The sequence below is a fragment of the Takifugu rubripes genome, chromosome 21 (genome assembly GCF_901000725.2).
Source record: "Takifugu rubripes chromosome 21, fTakRub1.2, whole genome shotgun sequence".
Taxonomy (NCBI): domain Eukaryota; kingdom Metazoa; phylum Chordata; class Actinopteri; order Tetraodontiformes; family Tetraodontidae; genus Takifugu; species Takifugu rubripes.
Genome location: NC_042305.1, coordinates 11,041,678 through 11,062,690, shown reverse-complemented (window position 1 = coordinate 11,062,690; position 21,013 = coordinate 11,041,678). Strand labels below are relative to the sequence as shown.

Here is a 21,013-nt window from a genome sequence, read left to right as displayed (position 1 = left end):
CAGTAATCAGATACCCTGCTGGCATAATACCCTGGCCACTGGAAGAGATACAAGCCACTGACATCAAGACAAGGAAGCTCCTCACCATGCACGGAGGGTTTGACCCTAAGTCCAGTGTCCTGAGGCTGTATACAAAGCGAAAGGAAGGGGGCCGAGGACTAGTAAGTGTCCGAACTACTGTCCAGGAGGAAACAACAAGCCTCTGAGAGTACATCAAGAAGATGGCCCCCACTGACCCACTGCTGAGTGAATGCCTCAGGCAACAAAAGCCCACCAAGGAGGAGGAACCTGAGGGGCTATCATGGAAGGACAAGCCCATGCATGGAATGCACCACTGACAAATTGAGGAAGTGGCTGATATCGAGACAACATACCAGTGGCTGACAAAGGCCAGACTGAAAGACAGCACAGAAGCACTAATCATGGCTGCACAAGAACGGGCCCTGAGCACCAGAGCAATAGAGGCCAGGGTCTACCATACCAGACAAGACCCCAGGTGTAGGCTGTGTGGAGACGCCCCTGAGACAGTCCAGCACATCACAGCAGGGTGCAAGATGCTGGCAGGCAAGGCATACCTGGAACGGCATAACCAGGTGGCTGGCATAGTGTACAGCAACATCTGCACTGAGTATGGACTGGAGGTCCCAGGGTCCAGGTGGGAGACACCTCCGAAAGTGGTGGAGAACGAGCAGGCCAAGATCCTGTGGGACTTCCAGATCCAGACTGACAAGATGGTGGTGGCCAACCAGCCTGACATAGTGGTGGTGGATAAACACCAGGAGACAGTGGTGGTGATAGATGTAGCAATCCCAAGTGATAGCAACATCAGGAAGAAGGAACACGAGAAGCTGGAGAAGTACCAAGGGCTGAAGGAGGAGAAGGAGAGAATGTGGGGGATGAAGGCAACAGTGGTCCCAGTGGTGATCGGGACACTAGGGGCAGTAACACCCAACCTGAGTAGATGGCTCCAACAGATACCAGGAACCACACCAGAGATCTCTGTCCAGAAGAGCGCAGTCCTAGGAACAGCTAAGATCCTGCGCAGAACCCTCAGACTCCCAGGCCTCTGGTAGAGGACCCGAGTCTGAAGGAAGGAGGCACCGCCCAGGAGGGCGAGGAAGAGATTTATTATTGTATTCACCCTCTGTACCATGTACAGGTATACAGGAGCTGAGTATCCATTTACCTGGATTATTGTATATACACATCCTCTTTGTATATTCCCAATTGTATTCTATTCTATTCTATTCTATTCTATTCTATTCTATTCTATTCTATTCTATTCTATTCTATTCTATTCTATTTTTCTCTGCGTGCTCTTGCTGTTGTTGCGCTGAAAAGTTCCTTGTGTGGGACAAATAAAGGACCCGAACCCAAAATTGACAATTTGTAGTTTGGACTGTATAACACAGTCATAGTGATTTTAATGTTAAAACTTGTAACGGTCCAGCATAAAGCATCTAAATGTAAAAAGGAGCCATGCATGGCTTACATAAATCTAAGCGGTCACTGATTAACCATACATTTTGGGATTATATTTTTATAGTTAACCCAAGTAATGGAAACATTATGAAGGAAGAGTATCAAAAGGTTAGTAAATAACAAAACAAAGTCTGAAGAGCGCTTATCACCCTTGTACTTGTTTGAATGTACATTTGCATTCGAATTTTGTTGCTTTTATCCACCATGCATTTTATTTGTTTCTGGGTGACTTCAACTGTTACAACTTTAATGTATCTTAGACTGATATTTAAAAAAAAGATAATTCCATCTCAGTAGGGCCGACCTGTTTAAATAAAGGTTCAATAAAATTAAAAGTAAAGAATATTGATAGCGATTCATTTAATTTGATAGGGTATCACACGTTTTAAGACAGATGACATTCATGCAACTGCTGAGACAACATACCCTCCAGATGTAGAGAGACCGCTTCATCTCACGTCATCATTGTGCGCCTGCTGCGTTGGTCGCGCCATTCCTACAAGCGTGTGTTTTCATCTCCTGTTACATTACCATTGACACAGCTTCAGTTGCCGCTCTACAACCGCAGATCCTGATTTTCTACGGCCAGGCTTCTGGGTGAGTGCACGTCTACATTTACATTTCCTTTACGAAACATCTTATTTGGCCCTACAGACGCTGTCGGCCCTGCGTTTTGTGTTGAAATGTAGCTTGTTAGCTTGCTAAAAGTTAGCGTTGGGTCTTGTTGTGTCTGTTACTGTTACTTATCAGTTCCCTCTTTTGTCGTTTGTTTTGTTTATTAGACTGCCCTAAGAGAAAGGAAGGAACCTTCATTATAAATGTCAAATGCAAATGATAAACTGTAAATTAAACCGTAAGGTTGTAGTTGCTGTCGTTTCTACGACCATCACTGCCTTTCCCCTTTATATCCCTTTAAAAGAAAATGACAGACTCCTTGCTTCGTTTTTTCCCATGGGATTTGGTCGGTTGCGTTACGACAGTGAAATATTTATCACCCCAACATTTACAGATCGCGACAGTGACTCATGAATAGCAATTCTTTTCCATCATTTCATCATGCATTGATCTAGTGGCAGAATGTATTTAAGAACAGCGAACTCTGAGCCCATATATTGATAGAAGCTAAAATAAAGTATTAAACATCATTCAGTCACCCCCCCTCCAAATAAGCCCCCCCAGACTCAGCGGTGACATGAGCATTCACTGGCTCATCAGTCTTTTGTCTACCTGCTACATTGTCCAGTTCTGCCCTTTACATCCACCCCGATTTTTCCCTATTTCAGACGTATTTACAAGTGCAACAGTACGGTCAATCCAGTTTATAGATTCCAGCACCTAGTATTTACCCCAGCAACACCATAAAGGAAGGAAAACCTACTTTAAACTTTAAGCATTAATACTTTTGTACATTGGACAAACGGAGGCCTTTCTTGAATGGGATGTCAGATATTCTCAAGCACGCGGAGGTTTGATATCAGCTCATCTGCAATGTCGGTCTGTTTCTCATCTTCCTCTCCTTGACAATACTGCACATCATAGATTCTCTGTGGGGTGTTTGCAGCCAGTCACAGCAACACCAGGCAACAAACCATTTACCAGCACCTTTCTTTCATTGTCTGCAGATTTCTACAACACAAACAGATGAATCTCCTGGTAGGCATGCCGACCGCGCACCTAATAAAATGAAAAGCTCAGGATTTGCAATCCAGAATCATCACTTGCTTTGAGTTCACACACTGGCCTTTAAGCAAATTTGATTTTGTGTTTAGTCACCATCCAGACTGGGAGACTTTGATTGAAAGTCTGGGCAGCAGTTCAGTTATTTTACTTTCTCCTAAGCCCTCTCCTTAGGATGTTGTAGGTCTGTTTGAATGTGAATTGACACTCCTTCCTTTGCACACTTTGGTCAAATGTTTGTGAAGTTCCTTTAAATTGTCAAACTAGCTTTTTTGCCACTTTTTCCATGGCTGTTTTCACTTTTGCAGCTTTTTCTCCCCGATCAGCTTAACCATGACTGTGTTCTCTCAGCCGTGGTGCTGAACTGTTGTCGGTGAATCTGGTTCACTGTAAGTTTAGCCTTCACTATCATTGTGCTTCTGCGCCATGAAATGCAGTGATTGGCGATATTTATAAACACTGGCTGGCCCAGAGAAAAGTGAAGAAGAGTTTTAATAATTAAAAATAGAAGTATTCCCTTCTACACACTGAACTCAAGGGATTGGGACTGAAAAGCTGAGATAAACCCTAATCAGTGAGCCCAATTGAGTAAAAAAAAGACTTCAATTTGCTAGGGAGCATAAAGAGTGGACTCTGAAGCAATGGAAGGTCATATGGTCTGATGAGTCCAGATTTTTCCTGTTCATGAGGATGGTTGCATCAGGGTGAGAAGAGAGGCAGATGAAGTGATGCAGCCATCATGCCAAGTGCCTGCTCCACAAGCTGGTGGGGGCAGTGCTGTAGCCTGGGGTCACCGCAGTTGCTCTGGTTTAGGTTGTGTTCCCAAAGAATGAGGTCAGCTGACTAACCTGAACTTCCTCAATGACCAGGTTATTCCATCAATGGATTTTTTTTCTCCTCTGATGGTTTGGGAATATTCCAAGAGAGTGGTTCATGGAATGTAAAACATCATTTTCACACCACAGTCCAGACCTTAAACCCAATCAGAACCTTCGGGATGTGCTGAAGAATACTTGCACAGTGGTCCCATTCTCCAAGATCATGGTGAAAAATGAACACAACACTGAACGCAAATAAATCTTGTGACCTTGCAAAATCTCATCAAACCAATGCCACCAATGTGTGTACTCCTGTACTAGTAAATGCTGAAGGTAATAAAAGTCTCTGACAACATTCCTTTCTTTATTTCACACTTTCAGCACTATTTTAGCTTCCTTAGCTTTAGGTGAGGGAAACCAATATTTAATTTACTACAAAACAATACATGATAAATGTGCATGAGTACCGGTAGTTTAAAACAGGGTCTTTATAAGGAAAAAAAATTAATACTTTTTGGGCAAATTGACTAAATATATACCAATATACCAAAAATATTTTGCGTATAGGTGTTTCCCCAATATATTAATGATTCAAGATACAATCACTCCACATGACAGATGTTTGGGTACTAATTTTCTCCTAAATTAATAATTCACGCACTGTTTATTGAAGGAATCACTCTATTGTGTGGCAACTGTTGCCAGAAGCCCTGTTTTGTAGAGGGGCTCCTTGATGGAACACAGTGCTGCACGTTTGTTTCTGGCCTACAGGTGGCAGCATTGCTTACTGTGTGAACTCTTTTAAAATCCTATTAAAGTCTCAGGGCCAACACCACCGTCTTATATACTGACAATACTAGTAAAATACCCACTGCCTATCATTTTGTTATTTTAGATGTAGGCTCCTAACCTGTTTATACATGAGAAAAATGATAGATCTTAGTCTGAGGCCTTGATTTCTAATCTGTACTTTACATATATGCATTAGTTTGAACAGATGCAGTTTTTGTGATAGCTATAGATGAAGAGGAGAAAAAATTACATGTAATCTAAACACATAAATATGCTTTAATTTTATTCTGTTTTCTATTTTTTGCCTTTGAAGATAATGAGATACAAAGTGTAGCAAATTTCAGCTAAGACTAGTTTTAATACTAAATCACTTCATAGAACTAGTGACGTAACATTTTTAACAGGTCAGTCTTTTTTGGAGCTTAAGTTTTTTTTTTTCTTCTCCAAACGAAAGTAATTTTAATCAGCACAAATATAACTGCTCTCTTTGCTGATCTTTCCTAGTGCGGATATATCCAAGTATGGATATGGACAGTGCCAGTTCGGTGGTGCTGCAGGCCTTAACTCAGGCGACCAGTCAGGACACGGCTGTGCTCAAACCTGCAGAGGAGCAGCTCCGACAGTGGGAAACCCAGCCTGGATTTTACTCCGTTCTTCTGGTAAGACACAGTTTAAAAAATGCACACTGCATGGAACGTGACTGGCATATGGAGACGCTTTATCACAAAGCCCCAATTTCACTTTTTCATCTGATTATTTTCATTATTATTATTATTCAAGCTGATTATTCACTCAACTTTGATTCATTGTTGGCTCTTAGAGACACAAAAACTGCATTTGTAGTCCTCTTTTGTGTTTTTATGTGTCATGTCTCACTTTATCTAGAAAAATGCCTGTACGTCATGGCACCAGGTACAGTCAATCAACCAGGGGCAAGGTTGAAGTTACATGCTTACTAAATTCAGTCTTGGATAAAAATATATCCCATACAGACTGCAAAACTTTGTAAAATCACTTGTGTTCCTGTGTCTTCAGAAGAAAGCTGTAAGAACATTAGTTTTGCCTTCTGAGGCCTCCTGTGTTTGCACTGAATAAAGAATGACCTTGGAAAGTGTGACACTTCCGCTGCAAGAGCACGTCAGTGTTATCATAAACCCAGTGTGTATTTCAGCTAGTCTGGGCACAAATGGGGCAGAAAATATTGAGTGACTTTTTCCCTGCTCACATCAAGACTTTTAATCAGGTTATTTATATCTTTGGAGCAACTGTTTGTGCAACAAGTGAACGCCAAAACGAGACTAATGATAATTGAGTCATAATTAAGAGCCGAGGGTAGGGAAGAGGTTGGATATGTGTTTATGCAGCAAACAGGGCATGTGCTGTGAGGCTTTAATTTGCCTGCAATTAGTTGAGTTAAACATCACCTAAGTGCGTACCTGTTGTTTTTTTTCTGTTTTTCCACCACAGAGCATCTTTAATAACCACATGCTCGACGTGAACGTGAGGTGGCTGGCTGTGCTGTACTTCAAAAATGGCATCGACAGATACTGGAGGAGAGTAGCACCTCAGTAAGTCTTTTCTCTTGTCTTAAATCGCTTCCAGCTCCTTGGCGTCGCTTTCGCAGTGTTTTTCTTCGATCTTTGGTCTATCATCTTCATCCCCTCCTGTCAGCCTCATCCGCTCTATCTCTATTCAACCTTAATCTTTCTCCCTGTGTTCAAGGATTTACATTTTTCCTTGTTCCCCTCATCTCCCCTGTTCTCATTAGGTAGTGCCTACCTCTATAACTCTCCTCAGCCTCTTTTCACAGCTGATTATTCATATTGTGTTCAGATATGAAACCTTTTCTGCCCGTGTGTGTCTTTTTGTTGCCTGGTGGTAGATTGGCTGAGTATTCAAAGCCAAGCGTCTGTCCTTGGATACCCGACGAGAAGCCTTTTGTTGGATTTTAATTAAACATTTGCTCTAAAACTTGCGGGACAGCAGTGGCCATAAGTAATCAGTTCCACCTCAGCAGTGTGTGGACACTGTTTGACCGCTTCGGAGTATTGCTCTTCTCGTGTTTCTTCCGAAAGTTCTTCCTAAAGTTTCACTCTCATCAGTAAACTGAATTTAATTTACCAAAGTGCTGTGCAGGGGCTTTAGCCCCTCAATTGTGTATCCGATTTCTTTTGGTTTTGTACCATTAATCCAGCTGCTGGATGCAGCATCAGGTCACATGCTGCCACCACAGAACAGAGTGGACACATTACTTTGTATAATGCGGCTAATAGTCATTTATCCCATCTCGGCTCATTGCTGATCACTGTAATTGTGTAAACAAGTTAAGATCCCTACACTTTAGTTAGTTTCCTCTGCTGTAGTCCTAATATATTGATGCTAATATGTGATTTTAGATGATGCTGATGCTCACATGTTCGCATGGAGCCATTTTTGTTGTGTTTTCTAGTGTTGACAGTTCAAGACTTCAGGTATAAATGGTGCATTCTCTCTGTTTCCTGACTTATTAGTCTGTTCAACCCTAGAATGAATCTGAATTCATAACCTGAGTGCGTAAGGTGTCCCTCGATGGGGGACGTGATTGTAGTCAAGTCTGCGCTGATAAAGAGACACACTTCTGACTGTGAGCGGGTTCCTTCTGGAATTCCACATTTCTTTTTTATGTTTTCATAGGAAGGGACTGGAAAATACTTGTGTACATTGTTGCATTTTGCATATTTCATACACGCGCACTTGGGCTGACACAGTTTTATTCACAACCGAGGCAGCTTTTTAATGTATTCCATGCATTTCCATCCCATCCCTCTGAGAGCAATATCTCATTAATACCTCAACACAAATGTGGATCATCTCTGCAAGTCTGCAGAATACAGAGGTTTATTACATCAACATTCATATTAAAACATTCTTTCCCAGGTGTCATGGATGCGGTTTGTATCCAGTGTGTATTTTCACGCTCGACATGAGTCCGTTCACATGGGTGTATGCACACAGACAGATGTCTGTTCATATTTGATTGTGGTTGCAGCTTCACTCCTGGGCTTTGCTCTGTCAGGCATAGGTGGCCTATAGGTTTGGACCTTTTTAAAGGTGTTGAGAAATTATGATTGAAAAGATTAGCTTGACATTTAGCAGATGAAACATAATTCTAACCTGTTACTGGCAGGTGTTTTCCCGTCTTCCTGATATGTTACTTTGCTTTGGAAACCCATTTGAATGTAACTCCCCCCCCGACCCCCGCCCGACTTCCTCATTGGAATAATCCAATTGGACGCGTTTACATGCTCTTCCATCAACCCCGGTGCACATTTCAGTTCCATCCAGTTTATTTTTGAGTACGTGAGCATGTTTGTTGTGTTGCTGCCTGTTCCTGTTTTCCACATGCACGCAGATAAGGGGAATACATGCATGAAGACATGAAGACCTTGGAGTGTTGGGGAGAAAACAGGGCGTCTTATTCAGATTTCTCATGAACAGATCTGCTCTTATCTGATGAAATATATCACATCATGCTGTTTCCATGGGCAGTTAATTGATGTGATCATTCCAAATAACGGATAGTGATCGATTCCTCTGGCTGTGGGATAGGACTAGAGGGGCTACATACATGGAGACGTATTTCTTGCCCTACTGCCAGAAGTATCTGTGCTGTAAATCTTGTTTTAATAATTCACAGCCTCACCCCGAGTAATTTTGGTTGCGCCCAAATTTTTCCACTCTGCCCAGGGTTACAGCATGATTCATTCCTTACATCAAACGCTGTCTCACTTTATCTTGTTCCAGCAGTCGTTGAAGTAGACGAAAGTGGTGGAATTTTGGTAATTTGAATATGTTTTTACAATTTCGCACCATCAGTTTTGCATATGCCCTCACAACTTCTGGCAAAAACATTGGCTGATGCTGCAGAATTCCACTTAGAACAGAGCAGAGAAGTTATGTCCTGACTCAACTCGGATTCCAGCTCTGCAACAACATTACACAGGGATTTAAATGGCGCCGTAACAACTTGGCAGATGTGTCATTATCATCATCATTTATGTTTGAAGTCAAACATTGCAGATCACAAAAGATAAGTCTTACTGGCACGATGGATCATCAGCATTAGAGAAGACTCTTGCACGAACCGTCTGCTTCATTTTTAGCTCAATGATGCGTTTTGATGTCACCAAAGGTGCTCCAATTGGTGCCGACCTGAAAGGGCTTTGCTAACTAATGAGATGCGAGACACTTGAAACGTGTTGGAGACATTTGTCAGTGCGCAGACGTTCCCATTGGACTGGTCAATGAGGTGTAAATAAATCTCCTGCTTCCAAAACATCCACTTTGCTTTGGTCAGTTGATGTCACCCCTTCCTCTCACTCTTTCCCTGTCTTCATGGTTGCCTTTCTGTGTGTTCCCCACCCACAGTGCTTTATCAGAGGAGGAGAAGACGTTGCTGCGCGCTGGTCTGATCACAAACTTCAATGAGCCCGTCAATCAGGTTGGTGAAAAGAGAGTGGCATGTTGCTCGATAACATTTTATTGATGGCTTCAGATATATGACCAAACCTGCAGAAGGTTTTTTAAAAACAGGTCTTGACTTGATCTGCTAGAGTTCTTTTCTGGTGGTCCCAGATTCTGCTGCTTGGTTCAGATTTAAATCCCTGCAACTGCCTTCACTTCACCTGTTTATTTACATTTAACCTGACATGGATACATGACTTCAAACAAGCCGAAACATAATGGGGCTGTTTGCTCTGAATCCCAAAGACTATTATTTCACTTTTGATGAGGAGTTCTCGAATGTTTAGAGGCTGCAATTATCAATGGATACACTGCAGGTCAGCTGTGTTACTCACACAAGGAAACGGAGAACAAGAAGTCTGGCCGTTCGTTTGATGAAGGTGCTTTGAAACTGGATTCAAAGCCCCTTTTAAACAAATGCAACAGCTTTGCGATGTAAGTGTTAGACTGAGTGTCGGTGTTGGGCAACAATTATGATCACTGCCTGTGTATTTCTTTCCAGTTTGAGGAAGACTCAAAGTTTTTCTGACTCGTGTAAAATTTAGCACATCATAAAATGTTTTGGTCACGCTAGCTAAATTAGAGCGACAAACAAATGTAGCCACGCAAAAAGGAAGCCTGAAGATGTAGTGCCCTATTTCTCCTGCACAGAAAAATCACACACCAGAGTCAAGTTGATAGAAGAGATGATGAAACCACAATGCAGGCTGTTCTAAATATTTAGACTCATTAGCATTCTGTTGTGTAAATCTGTGAATTGGAGGACCCCCTCCAAGGATGAAGAATTACTGTGTCCTCTGTTTAGTGAGACAGCCTGTCCAATTGCTCTGTCCTTCCTGCTTTTCTATGCCTCCTACAGACTTTAGACCTTGCAGCATATGTCCTCTTCAAATACATATGGAATCATACATTTAAAATTCAAGGCTGATTTACATTGCATAGTTAAAGAGGAATGGCATTGAAAGGACCACCTTTATGTAAATATGGATGAAATGCTCAACTATTAGTGCCCATTTTCAGGGACTACTTTGAATAAAGCACTTAAAATGAAGCTGTAATTTGTATTCATTTTAACAATAGATTTTCTTTTAAACGGTTAATAGATTAAGGTTACGTTTCTTTTTCTATGTTTCAGTCAAAAAAAACATTTGCTGTATTCTTGGATATTTTAGCAGCTACTGATTGTTTTATTGGAAATGTTTTTTTTTTTTATTGGCTTCTACTTTAACGTGAGCAGAGGTGTGTGGATAGCCTCTTTTATGGTTTTTACTGAAATACTGCAGCCAACGTAAACTCAGTGACGGTGTAGCTTGTCTCTAACATACGAGGAGGGGCGGTCCTGAATCGTGGCCATCCATCCTGGTCTCTCCAGCCTGTATTACCGCAAGGCAGAGTTGTCACTAGTATCAGGACAGACGGCTTCCATATAGCAAGCAATGAATGCCATAGAAAAACCTTTTATTCGTCGATTTTTAAACCCCAGAAGGGCTTGTGCTTCATCACCAAGCTGGGAAAAATAAATAAATAAAAGGAAACCCCTGAAATGCTCTCTAGCAATGACAAAATAGCAAGTTTCTTGCTGACGAGCTCAACACCACATAAACTGAAGTATACATCACGAGACCAATATGGCTATTTAGGTTGCATGTAGAGATTAATGCTGTTAACCAGAATGGTTATCCAAACTTTGGTAGGCTGGGCATCAACAGGGTGTATTTCTCTGTCCTGGCCCAGTGATTCCAGGGAAAGGCTTCAAAGTCTCCTTGATAGGTGGATTGACCATAATCCAGAGAACAATTTAAATCAAATATTGCACTCAGTTAAGATTTGTTTTTCCCAGAAATTACCGATTCTTCCAACAGAGCCACCTGCTCATTTTTTGTTTTCTGTCTCTGTTTTACAACAGATAGCCACCCAAATTGCGGTGCTGATAGCCAAGGTGGCCCGCCTGGATTGCCCCAGGCAGTGGCCAGAGCTCATTCCCATTCTGCTGGAGTCAGTGAAGAGCCAGGATGGCCTGCAACAGCACAGAGCGCTGCTCACCTTCTACCACGTCACCAAAACACTGGCATCCAAGCGCCTGGCGCAGGACAGGAGGCTTTTCCAGGATGTAAGTCCACACTGTTGCCGCTTCTATGGGAAACCTTTTGGTATTCTTCCCCTGTAGCTCATTTAACATAGTTTGTGGATTTTGTCCCATGTGTGCAGCGATGCCGAACGCCGGCATAAAACTGAACCTTGCCATAGAATATGAAGAAGAATATGCTGGTGGTTTTGGCTTCATTTCTTTGTCTGTGCTGTCAGATTTTTATTCTCGCCCTTGACGTGATTCCATGGAACGGTGCTTGATTTTTCACTTTCATATTTTGCCTCAAGGAGATGCTGTTTAGCTGCTGTATACAACTTTTCAAAGCTGGGAATAGTGGCAGCTGGTTTCTCGGCACACACGTTCGATTGCAGGAGCAAATTTGTTGCTACATGTAAATTGTTGTAAAAGAGTAAATGCTATTCAAGTTGTACCAACACTTGGACCAGGGAGAGCGGTGTGATTGAACAAGGGCACAATATAATCATTCACCACTCACCTATTTATTTGGAAACCTGAGCCTGTTCCACTCTTTTGCTAACTTTTATCTACTCACTGCATGACAGGAAGAACACGGCAGAGACGGAGAGACGATGCATTAATGCACTGCTGCCACATCTACTCCCTCCAACAGTAAAGTGTTCCCAAGCAGTGAATCTTGAGCAAGAGAAATTGGAGTGGAATTATTCTTTTTTTTGTCTAAAATCAAACAATCAAAATACTAAAAAAAAAAGGTCTGGGCAATAACAGAAAGCTATGATTCTTTCAGGCCCCCACAGACTGATTATTAAATGTGAGCCGAACACACAAATAAATGATACTAGTACTTTTCTGCCTGCACGTGAACCATCCTGATAAGCAAAATCAGTTGTCCCGATGAGCCAGAAGTTCAAACACATGGCAGGATGCTGTTGCAGAGGCAGTTTGTCAATTGATATATAGCTATTTTTGGTTTCGCTGCTATTTCCAACCACTGTAGGGAAATGTGTTGGCTGCAGTAGGTGGCTTTTTTTTGGAAGGAAGCCCCAGCGCATGCTTCTACTGCACCAGTGACCCATAGAGCCCCTTGCTTCCACCTTGTCACCCTGTGACTGCTAGTCACCGATAGCAGCTGTGCATTGTTTGCCCTGCACCCCCCCCACTGCACCAGCCCCTCTTTTATGCCTTGAGATACCAAACAGACTGTGCACCTGCCAAATACTGGACAGCATTGGAATAATAGTTCCAGAGCCCACTTTATTCAGCTGAAATGGCCTTTTAAATATTCCATACTGCTAAGTATGCTGAAAAATGTGTTATTCAATTAAACTTTAGTGAGGACGATGCTAATGGTTGAACCCGCTACAGACATTTTTCCAGAAGCCAGTATATCAAATGTAGGCTGTACAGTGTAACACCCACCACGTTGTTACCAAATTTACCAACGACGGCTGTGAGTTATCGCAGCAGGAATGCACTTTTCTTCAGAAGAGAGATACTCCCACTGATGGACAGGAACACAATCATCAAACCCGAATGGATTTATGTGACCACACAGAACAGATCGAATGCTGTTTATTATTATTATTTTTTTGATGATTCATTCGTACCTTCGATTGTTATGCTTCCGGATCGCTGTGATTCATATAAAATTGTCGTTTTTGTGCTGCATTTTGAAATGTCAAAGCTATTCTACACCGTTCTTCCATCCTGTTGCATTTCAGAGGCATCTATTCCTCACAGCATCTCCATTTACGGCGTTGTGATCCACAGTTACTCAGTTTATTCTCCTAATGAAATTCGAGTGACTGCCACTGCACAATGTCACATTGAAGTTCCCTGCGTTAGTTGATTTCAATCTTCTTTTATTCATACATCCATAATAACAATCGATTGTCTCAGGATACTTTATAGAACCCGGAGCCTGAACCCCCCCCCCCTCCTCGGAGCAAGCATCGGTGCATAAACGTGATATATAAACGATACACAATGAGTATTGAACGCTACACTGCAGATTAATAGTGGATAAGAGAATAAATGGAACCAGCCAAGTGGTGAGCGGACAAGGGGACTGAGCCAAAGTCATTGACAAGCTGCCTGGATGTAGCACATGAATGGAACAATTTCGTTTTTGTTTTTCTGCATGGTCTTGATTTTAATACATTTGGATATTGCATTACTACAATACCAGTGTGAATAGGCAGCAGCCCTGAAGTGACCCCAAATGTGCAGAAGAACATTATACATGGAAATAACATAACTTTAGGCGCAGTGTGTTGTGCATACAGAAGAAAATGTGCGCTCCTCCACTCGAAGGTTATGGTCTAATTTTCAAGCTGAGCTCAGTGAAAAAGCAATGAAAGAATTAGCTGATACTGGGAAAAAAGATGAGGGCAAAAAGCAATTTTAGTGACCTTTCCTGGAGCAATGACTTGTACTTCTGTACTGGGGTGGATGGGGAGTCAGAGCCAGGCGGGCTGGGATATGAGCCTCAAAACAGATTTTATCCAATGTTCAAGGATGTGGCTGCATCTGTCAGTGATTGTCCAACATAAAAGTTGGATAGAATGTGACACGACTGTTCTGGCGGCACATCAGACCCCTCGTGGCCACACTCTGATTTAATGAAAAATAATAGCAAATTAATCAAAAACGGCAGCAATAACGAATACATTGCTACAGTGTCAACAGCCAAGATGTTTTGTCTCATTTCCGTCAAACAGCTTAATCCACACATGCAGCTCGCCAAGCTTAGTTCCACACGAGCTGGACTAAACCCACAAACCCTAATTGTCTGAGTTTTGGGGCTGTTTGAACTAAATATCATGGGCTGGAGCTTAGAAGCCTCTTTTCAGATCTTCTTTACAATGGATAAAGCAGGCCACCCTAATTAAGTTAAGGCTGGAAAAACAGCTTTTAACATTTATAGTTATAGTGGAGATGAATAATAAAATTGCAGTTTTGTCACAGAGCTTCATAGGTATTTTCTAAACATCTTAAGATTCAGTTACTTTCCCGAACTAAGCATCTTCAGCCAAGATGCTGATACACTTGGATGCAGTGAACCTGGATACCTTTTCCAAGAACTTGGTGGCTTCAGTATGGAACAAAGTGATGGTGTTTTGTTTCTGCATAGAAATAGAGGGAGAATATTCCATTAAATGGGTATTGATGAAAAGATGGTCAGGGGAAATGATGTGTAGATTCTAGTATTGCCTTGGCTTGTGAGCTCTTCCCTGTAGATTTAGGAAATCACTTGGTTGATAAAGGAAAATAATTTACATTTAATGCTATTTGGCTTTGTATCTGCCTGCTCTTGTGAAAGTATACAACATTCGCCCATGCATTCACCCAAATGCACAGAGGTCACACGACCGCAGAGACTTCTGTCACAAACAAAACAAATGTGGGTAGGAAAATTAATTGTTCTGTGGAAGCAACAGCATTGAATATCTGTTTTCTTCGAGTTCTAATTGGATCAAAGTAAACCCTTGGCTGTGCTGGTATTTAAGGAAACCCTTAATGATCCCTTGTACACTCCTATTTATTTATTTGTCTGGGAAGAAGCGTTTTCAAAGTATCTTTCTAAAAAAAACATGCTGTCGGTGTATTCAACATCAACATAAACTCACAAATTCAATATTTTACTTCAGTCAACAAAAGTTTCCTCTCAGGTTTTCAGGTTTGATCGAGGCGATGCACATTTACGCACTGCAAATACCGATGGACCAAAAACAGATGTTGGCCTGCAATATTTCTTTAAACTACTCTATTTCCTTGTGGAAATGTAATGATTTCCTCTGGCCTGTTCATTTCTTTTTATAGATGAACAAAGCAAAGCGTTATCCCAAACTCATTTTTATCCCATGGGTGATTGGTTATATTGTCTGTGCGACAGGGCCAGGCTGTATAAATGGAACCATTGGTACTTTTCTCCCTGCTTTTTGATGGTCTTGTTTTCCTCCTAACAGAAAGCTTCACCGAACAAAACGTAATTGGCTTGGATTCAAATAACGTTACGACTGTAACGGGAACTTCATTTAGAGCCAATTTACATCTGTGACTCAGCGGGCCCTCCTAGCTCTCTGTGTGTTCGATTTTGTGGGAGAATATTGCGCCCTTGCATATTTATTGTCATCATTTTACAGAGCTGCTAGTCTTTTTGATGAATAGGCAGCTGTGGGCTGATGCAATTGATCGGTTTTCAAGATTCAGCGGCGAATACCTGCGTGTGATGGGCCGGTTGTTTGTGTCTGTCTCCAGCTGGCATCGGGCATCTACAGCTTTGCGTGCTCTCTGTGGAGCCACCACACAGACTGCTTCCTCCAGCAGATCTACGCCAGAGACGAGGCCGCTGCACTGGGCTTGCTGGAGAGGACACTGCTCTCCCTTAAAGGTATCAGATGCATTCACACGCACCCTGCATCCTCTACAATGCAAGCCAATAATTTATTAATGGCTCAAAATAAAAATCGGGCGCAGCAAAATGCGGTTTAATAATATATTTGTCCGCTCTTCCCTCTCAGTGCTTCGTAAATTGACGGTCCATGGATTTCAAGAACCGCAGCAGAATATTGAAGTGATGGTGAGTATTCGTTCGGCTTTGATCGCCATAAAACCTGCTGCTTTTTGTGTTGAGTTTGAATAGAGAGTGAGTCCTGTCCCAGTGTGCGAAATATGAAGGCTTGAAAGTGCCTTAAGCCTTGAGGGGGGTCTGTATAAACTCTTCCAACTTCTCAAAACTGTTAATTTAACTTTAGTCCATCTCTTACACATCTCTTCCTTATTTAAAATGATGACACATGAAACATTTGTCAACATAAAAAGAAAGTTTGATAGTTTTCCTAGACTGGGGCCGTCAATAGTCTAAAAAAGCTTAACTAAGACAAAGTCTCTGTTATAACTGATCCCTCCCACTCTTTTTATTCTTTCTGCCTATGTGACTGTAGAACTGATTTATATTCCTCCCATAACTCATCTTAGTGCTCCAGAAGACTTGAATTCTTCTATCAAACTCTTGGGTCCCTTGTGCAACGTGCAGATGCATCAATCTTAATATGTACCCTTTAATGCATTCCTAGCTAACCATAGTCTAATACTCCATTATTATGACTCTCAGTATCTGTCATAGCTGATGGTTTTATAATAATTCAAGTTGTGACATTTAAAATGTCATTTGTCTCGAGCCATCCCTGGTTATTTTAGCATCTGCTCAGTAAGCAGACGTAATGATTTTTGGTTACGCACATGCTTTTTTTGTCTCAAACGCTGGTTGTATTTATTGTTACTCCATTGAGTAATGTTATTTGGAAAAAGTGCTTTGGATGAAGGGCAATACACCGTCTCCCATCTTCACAGTGGTTCAAAGAATCATTTTTCTGTTTGGAACAGCAATAACTTGTGGTCACGCTGTTTAAATATTCATGCGAAGTGTCCAGCTTGGAGCGAGCTCCCTTTTACACAGAGACAGCAGCTGAAGGTTATGTGATCCAAACAAACGAATCGATAATGATTTTAAATCGGATCAACAAATACAACTAATAAAAAAAAACAGTACCAACAAAGTTGTCCTTGGTTTGGCTCCACGCTGTCTTGCTGTACTGGCGGTCAGTGTCGCTTTTGTGGTTCCCAAATCAAGGGTCAAGCTCAGGGGAGAAGGAGCCTTCAAGGTAGTGGCCCCTCGGCTTTAGAACGAGCTCAGATTAGACTTGTCTGATTCAAAGACTTGTTTATTCTCATGAGTGTTCAGAGCATATATGAGAGTTTTGGATGTTATTTTAATCTCTGTATCGGTTTTATGTCTTTTATGCTAGTTGTCTGATGTCAGATGGATGCGGGTCCATGCCAAGACGTAGTGCCTCCCTCTGGCTAAAATGGCAGTGGTTTATTGATCATGGAGGCAACGTTATAGACACAAAAGTTTATTATGGATTCATTTTGTCCTGGGTTTTGCGTCTTTTTAAAGGCAATCCGAATTGCTTATTAGATGTAATCTTTGATACCGCTCAGTTTTTTCCGGGTAAAATGTCTGATTACACAGGTGAGCTTCTTTCAGTTGGGTAATAGATTCTCATTCAATCATTTTGACAGTGAACTTCATCCTTAAATATTTTTTCATTCATAATGGTCAGGGAAAGTTAAATGGTCTGTTGCAGTTTTTCAAATATTGCCTATGATGGTTTGAAACCATTAAAAGCGGTAGAGGATGGATCATCAGAGCATAACAAGAATTTATCAATGTAGCGTGTCTTATTTTACTGTCATTAATGCTCCAAAACCATTAAATTGAAGCTTTCTCACCAAATTGGAAGTTAAAAGTTGGTCCCGCACCATGCAAAGTGGACATATTTACATAATTGGGACATAATTGAGTGTTAGAAACTGGAGAGCCATCACAAGATCCTGACCTTTGTAAGAGTGGCGTCAAAGGGAAGAGTTCTGTAATAGTATTCAAATCAGCAGTAGGACCAAAATACTGTCTATGTAAACACAAATTTCTGCTCGGCAAAGAAAGATTGGGAAGCTGTATTATCTTTTTAATAAACCTGCTTCTTTGTAGTATTGATGAAGCAGTTGTGAATTTCCTGAGATTAACCCTAGAAATGGCAAAAAGATTAGTGTTAATCTCCCTCAACCATCCTTCATCTCTTGGTTTTCAGGGTTTCTTGAATGCAGTGTTTGAACGACTAAAGCAGTTCCTGGAATGCTGTGAGTACTTTTTTGTCTCCTTGGTTTTCATTTTTATGATCCCTGGCTTTTCATTTCAGGATTAAACACATTTACTCAGGTGTTTGAAGATCAAAAGTGTAATTTGCCATATAGCAGAAGTGTACTGTAAAAGGATTTCCTAACAGTCTTTCTTCTTCTTCGGGCCATTCTCATGTTGATATAGTGGAATAATCTCTGTATAGTCAGATGGAACAATAATTTAAGAACACCATTTCAGATTGTTTGCTAAAGTCACACGAATAATCAGTGTCCTACAATTAAAGTAACAATTTCCACTAGTCCCCTCCATATCTTCGCTCATGTTATACTCTTTCCTACAATAGATTGCCATGCCAATCTCACACCATCACACCATTATCTTGTTTTTTTAGGGCTCAATTTTTATTTTGACATATTGCTACCTGACATCGGTCCCACCTTCCCATCATCCAGTGAGATATCTTGGTATGATAGTGGAGTAAAATAGGCAGTAAAAAGACACCTCACTGGCATCCTCCACTGTTTGGTGTCATATATAGACGGGACGTTCTTAAAGCTGCTGGTATATTCCACCTCCATAGACTGCTGCTGGATCTATTTTATGGTCCATTCACACTTATAATCCATGTGACTCCATCCCCCCTCCCAGAACAATCATTTTGGGGTATCAGCTGCTGCTATCGTCTCTAATATTTGCTCATGGCAATACAGATGGGGTCAGGCTCCTGTAGATGTTTGGACCCAGGAGATACAGACATAACTCCAGACTCATTGTTGAGCAGGAAGAAACAGCAGCGCTGCACAGCTTTATAAGTTCAGCCACCGTATATAACCTCGGGCTGTTTATTTCCTGTACAGATGTCTGATTCTTCCTGTTTGGAGATTTTTCTCTTCTGCTGTGGTCAGCTTTGCAAAGTTAAACCCTTCTGTGTCTCCATTCTCGTCCTCTTGTTTGTTATCTTCCTTCTGATGAATGACCTTGGTGACTTTGTTTTCTTTTCACAACTGCTCATCCTCTGTCACCAAGGTGCAAACAAGCAAACACTTGCATGGGCACAAAGTCAATATTATCCACCGGTGCTTCAATAGTTTGAGACTCATTTTTGTTTAAAAGAAATGGAGAGTCAGACTACTTACAAATGGACAAAGAAGGTCAGAAACTGCAATCTGCTTATTTCTCAATAAGTTTGACATGAAGGAAGAGTATACAGACGCTCCACTCCTGTGCTAATAAAGCACCTCTGATGACTTCTGTCTCAAAAGAATCATCTGGTGGATATTGAGGTCAACCCTCAGTAATGTATCCCAAACCACCATGTTGGCCAAGAAGCTATATTATTTGCCAGGAAAGCAAATTTTGCTAAAGTATTTTTAATCCAATTGCAGCATCTGTGTCAAGAAATGACTTGTGGTTATTTATTCTGTTGGGTCCGTTAGCTTATCAACTGTAGGTGCTGGGAAACCTCACTGTCTAACTGCTGTGATTTACAGGTCGGCAGGTTGGTTCTGACAGCCCGTGCAGGGAAAAGCTTGAGAAGACAATCATACTTTTCACCAAAGTTGTGAGTTCACTCTTCAGTCACAAATGACATTGTGGTAAATGATTGGATCATTGAACTAACGGGTTCTTTTAGAGAAATGTAGGGTGCCCATCACATTTTAATCCTTGGCCTTCTCTTCTTCAACCTCCAATATGTTTAGCTGTTAGATTTCCTGGAGCACCACCCATGTGCATTTATACCACTCATCCATCGTTCTTTGGAGTTTGCCGTCAGCTACGTCTTCACTCCTGCTGGGGAGGGGGTGACTTTTGAACGGTTCATTGTTCAGTGCATGAACCTCATCAAGATGATCGTAAAGAACGACGCCTACAAACCTGCCAAGAACATTGACGGTAGGAAGCAAAAGGAAGGCTTTGGGGGAAATGGCAACAACGGTTAACGATGATGTGGTAACGCTGGGGAGTAAAGGGCATGCCACGGTTGATGATCGAGGAGGAGAGAACGCGTTCACAAGAAAGCTTGCCATATGTTGTTACAGCTCATGTTTAGTTCAGGCATCGTTAGCCATGGAACACATTAAGGCTTTGTTCTGCCTACTCGTGCAATCTGTACACGTTTATCAAAGCCGTTTCTTTTTCTTCATATAGTAGGAATGCATTGCCTCAATCCTTGAGTCTGACAAGGTTCACTTCAGAAACGCCATCTGAGTTAATCCTTAGATCCATCTATATGAAAATGCTGTGTGTCCTTGTTTATTGGAACTGCATGGATGTCCTTTTCCTCAGGAAGGCGTCGGAAGATACCGATTCCAAAACCACCGACTTTTTTAAATCCAGTTTTTACAAAATGTTTCCCAGTTTCAACATAACATGCCATCGCAGAGCTAAAGTTTTAAGATGGAAGACAGAAAACCATTTGCATTTTACCACACAATGGAAAAAAAATTCACTGTCAATCCTGTAAATCTAGAAGGCATAAAGCAAAAATAAACCCAATATGTCTGTACGTATCATTTTGGTTCAAGAAACTGCAGTTTTGAATTGACCGATTAATATTTAAACAGCCTTCATCGTGTATTTAATTTAATTTATTTTTCCTCTACCTTTTCCTCTACTAGACAGTAAACCTGAGAGTCTGGAGGCTCACAAGATCAAGACGGCTTTCTTCACTTACTCCACGCTGACAGAAATTGGACGCCGTCTCGTCTCGCACTACTTTCTTCTCACGGAGGAAGAGCTGACGATGTGGGAAGAGGACCCCGAGAGCTTTGGTAGTGGCCCCTCTGCAGAAACACGGAACCTTTTTAGACTTATTTAGACCTGCAGGATGTTCAGAGTGCACAGATGTTGCTGGAAAACAGGATAAACTATGGTTGGTTAGGTTTGCAATTGAATCGCAGTTGAACAAGTGTTACACCAGTGCCAAGTTGGAACTGTTGTACATAGTAATCTTTCACATTTATAGTC

General features: G+C 41.5%; 1 protein-coding gene across 2 annotated transcripts in view; it reads left to right on the top strand.

Annotated features, from left to right (window-relative positions):
* The first annotated feature begins 1,927 nt into the window (after positions 1-1,927).
* Positions 1,928-21,013, top strand: part of ipo11 (importin 11) — a 61,598-nt gene continuing 42,512 nt past the window's right edge. Inside the window, exons 1-12 of one of the 2 annotated variants that reach the window (XM_011615597.2) lie at positions 1,930-2,079; positions 3,105-3,135; positions 5,274-5,428; positions 6,237-6,337; positions 9,177-9,249; positions 11,179-11,382; positions 15,601-15,733; positions 15,864-15,922; positions 17,997-18,045; positions 19,537-19,607; positions 19,747-19,939; positions 20,665-20,817. In XM_011615597.2, the coding sequence (XP_011613899.1) occupies positions 5,291-5,428; positions 6,237-6,337; positions 9,177-9,249; positions 11,179-11,382; positions 15,601-15,733; positions 15,864-15,922; positions 17,997-18,045; positions 19,537-19,607; positions 19,747-19,939; positions 20,665-20,817 (1,174 nt within the window). In that variant the 5' untranslated portion in view covers positions 1,930-2,079; positions 3,105-3,135; positions 5,274-5,290. Of the gene's footprint in view, positions 2,080-3,104; positions 3,136-5,273; positions 5,429-6,236; positions 6,338-9,176; positions 9,250-11,178; positions 11,383-15,600; positions 15,734-15,863; positions 15,923-17,996; positions 18,046-19,536; positions 19,608-19,746; positions 19,940-20,664; positions 20,818-21,013 lie in introns of both variants that reach the window. The other variant, XM_003974796.3, reaches the window with a different exon arrangement.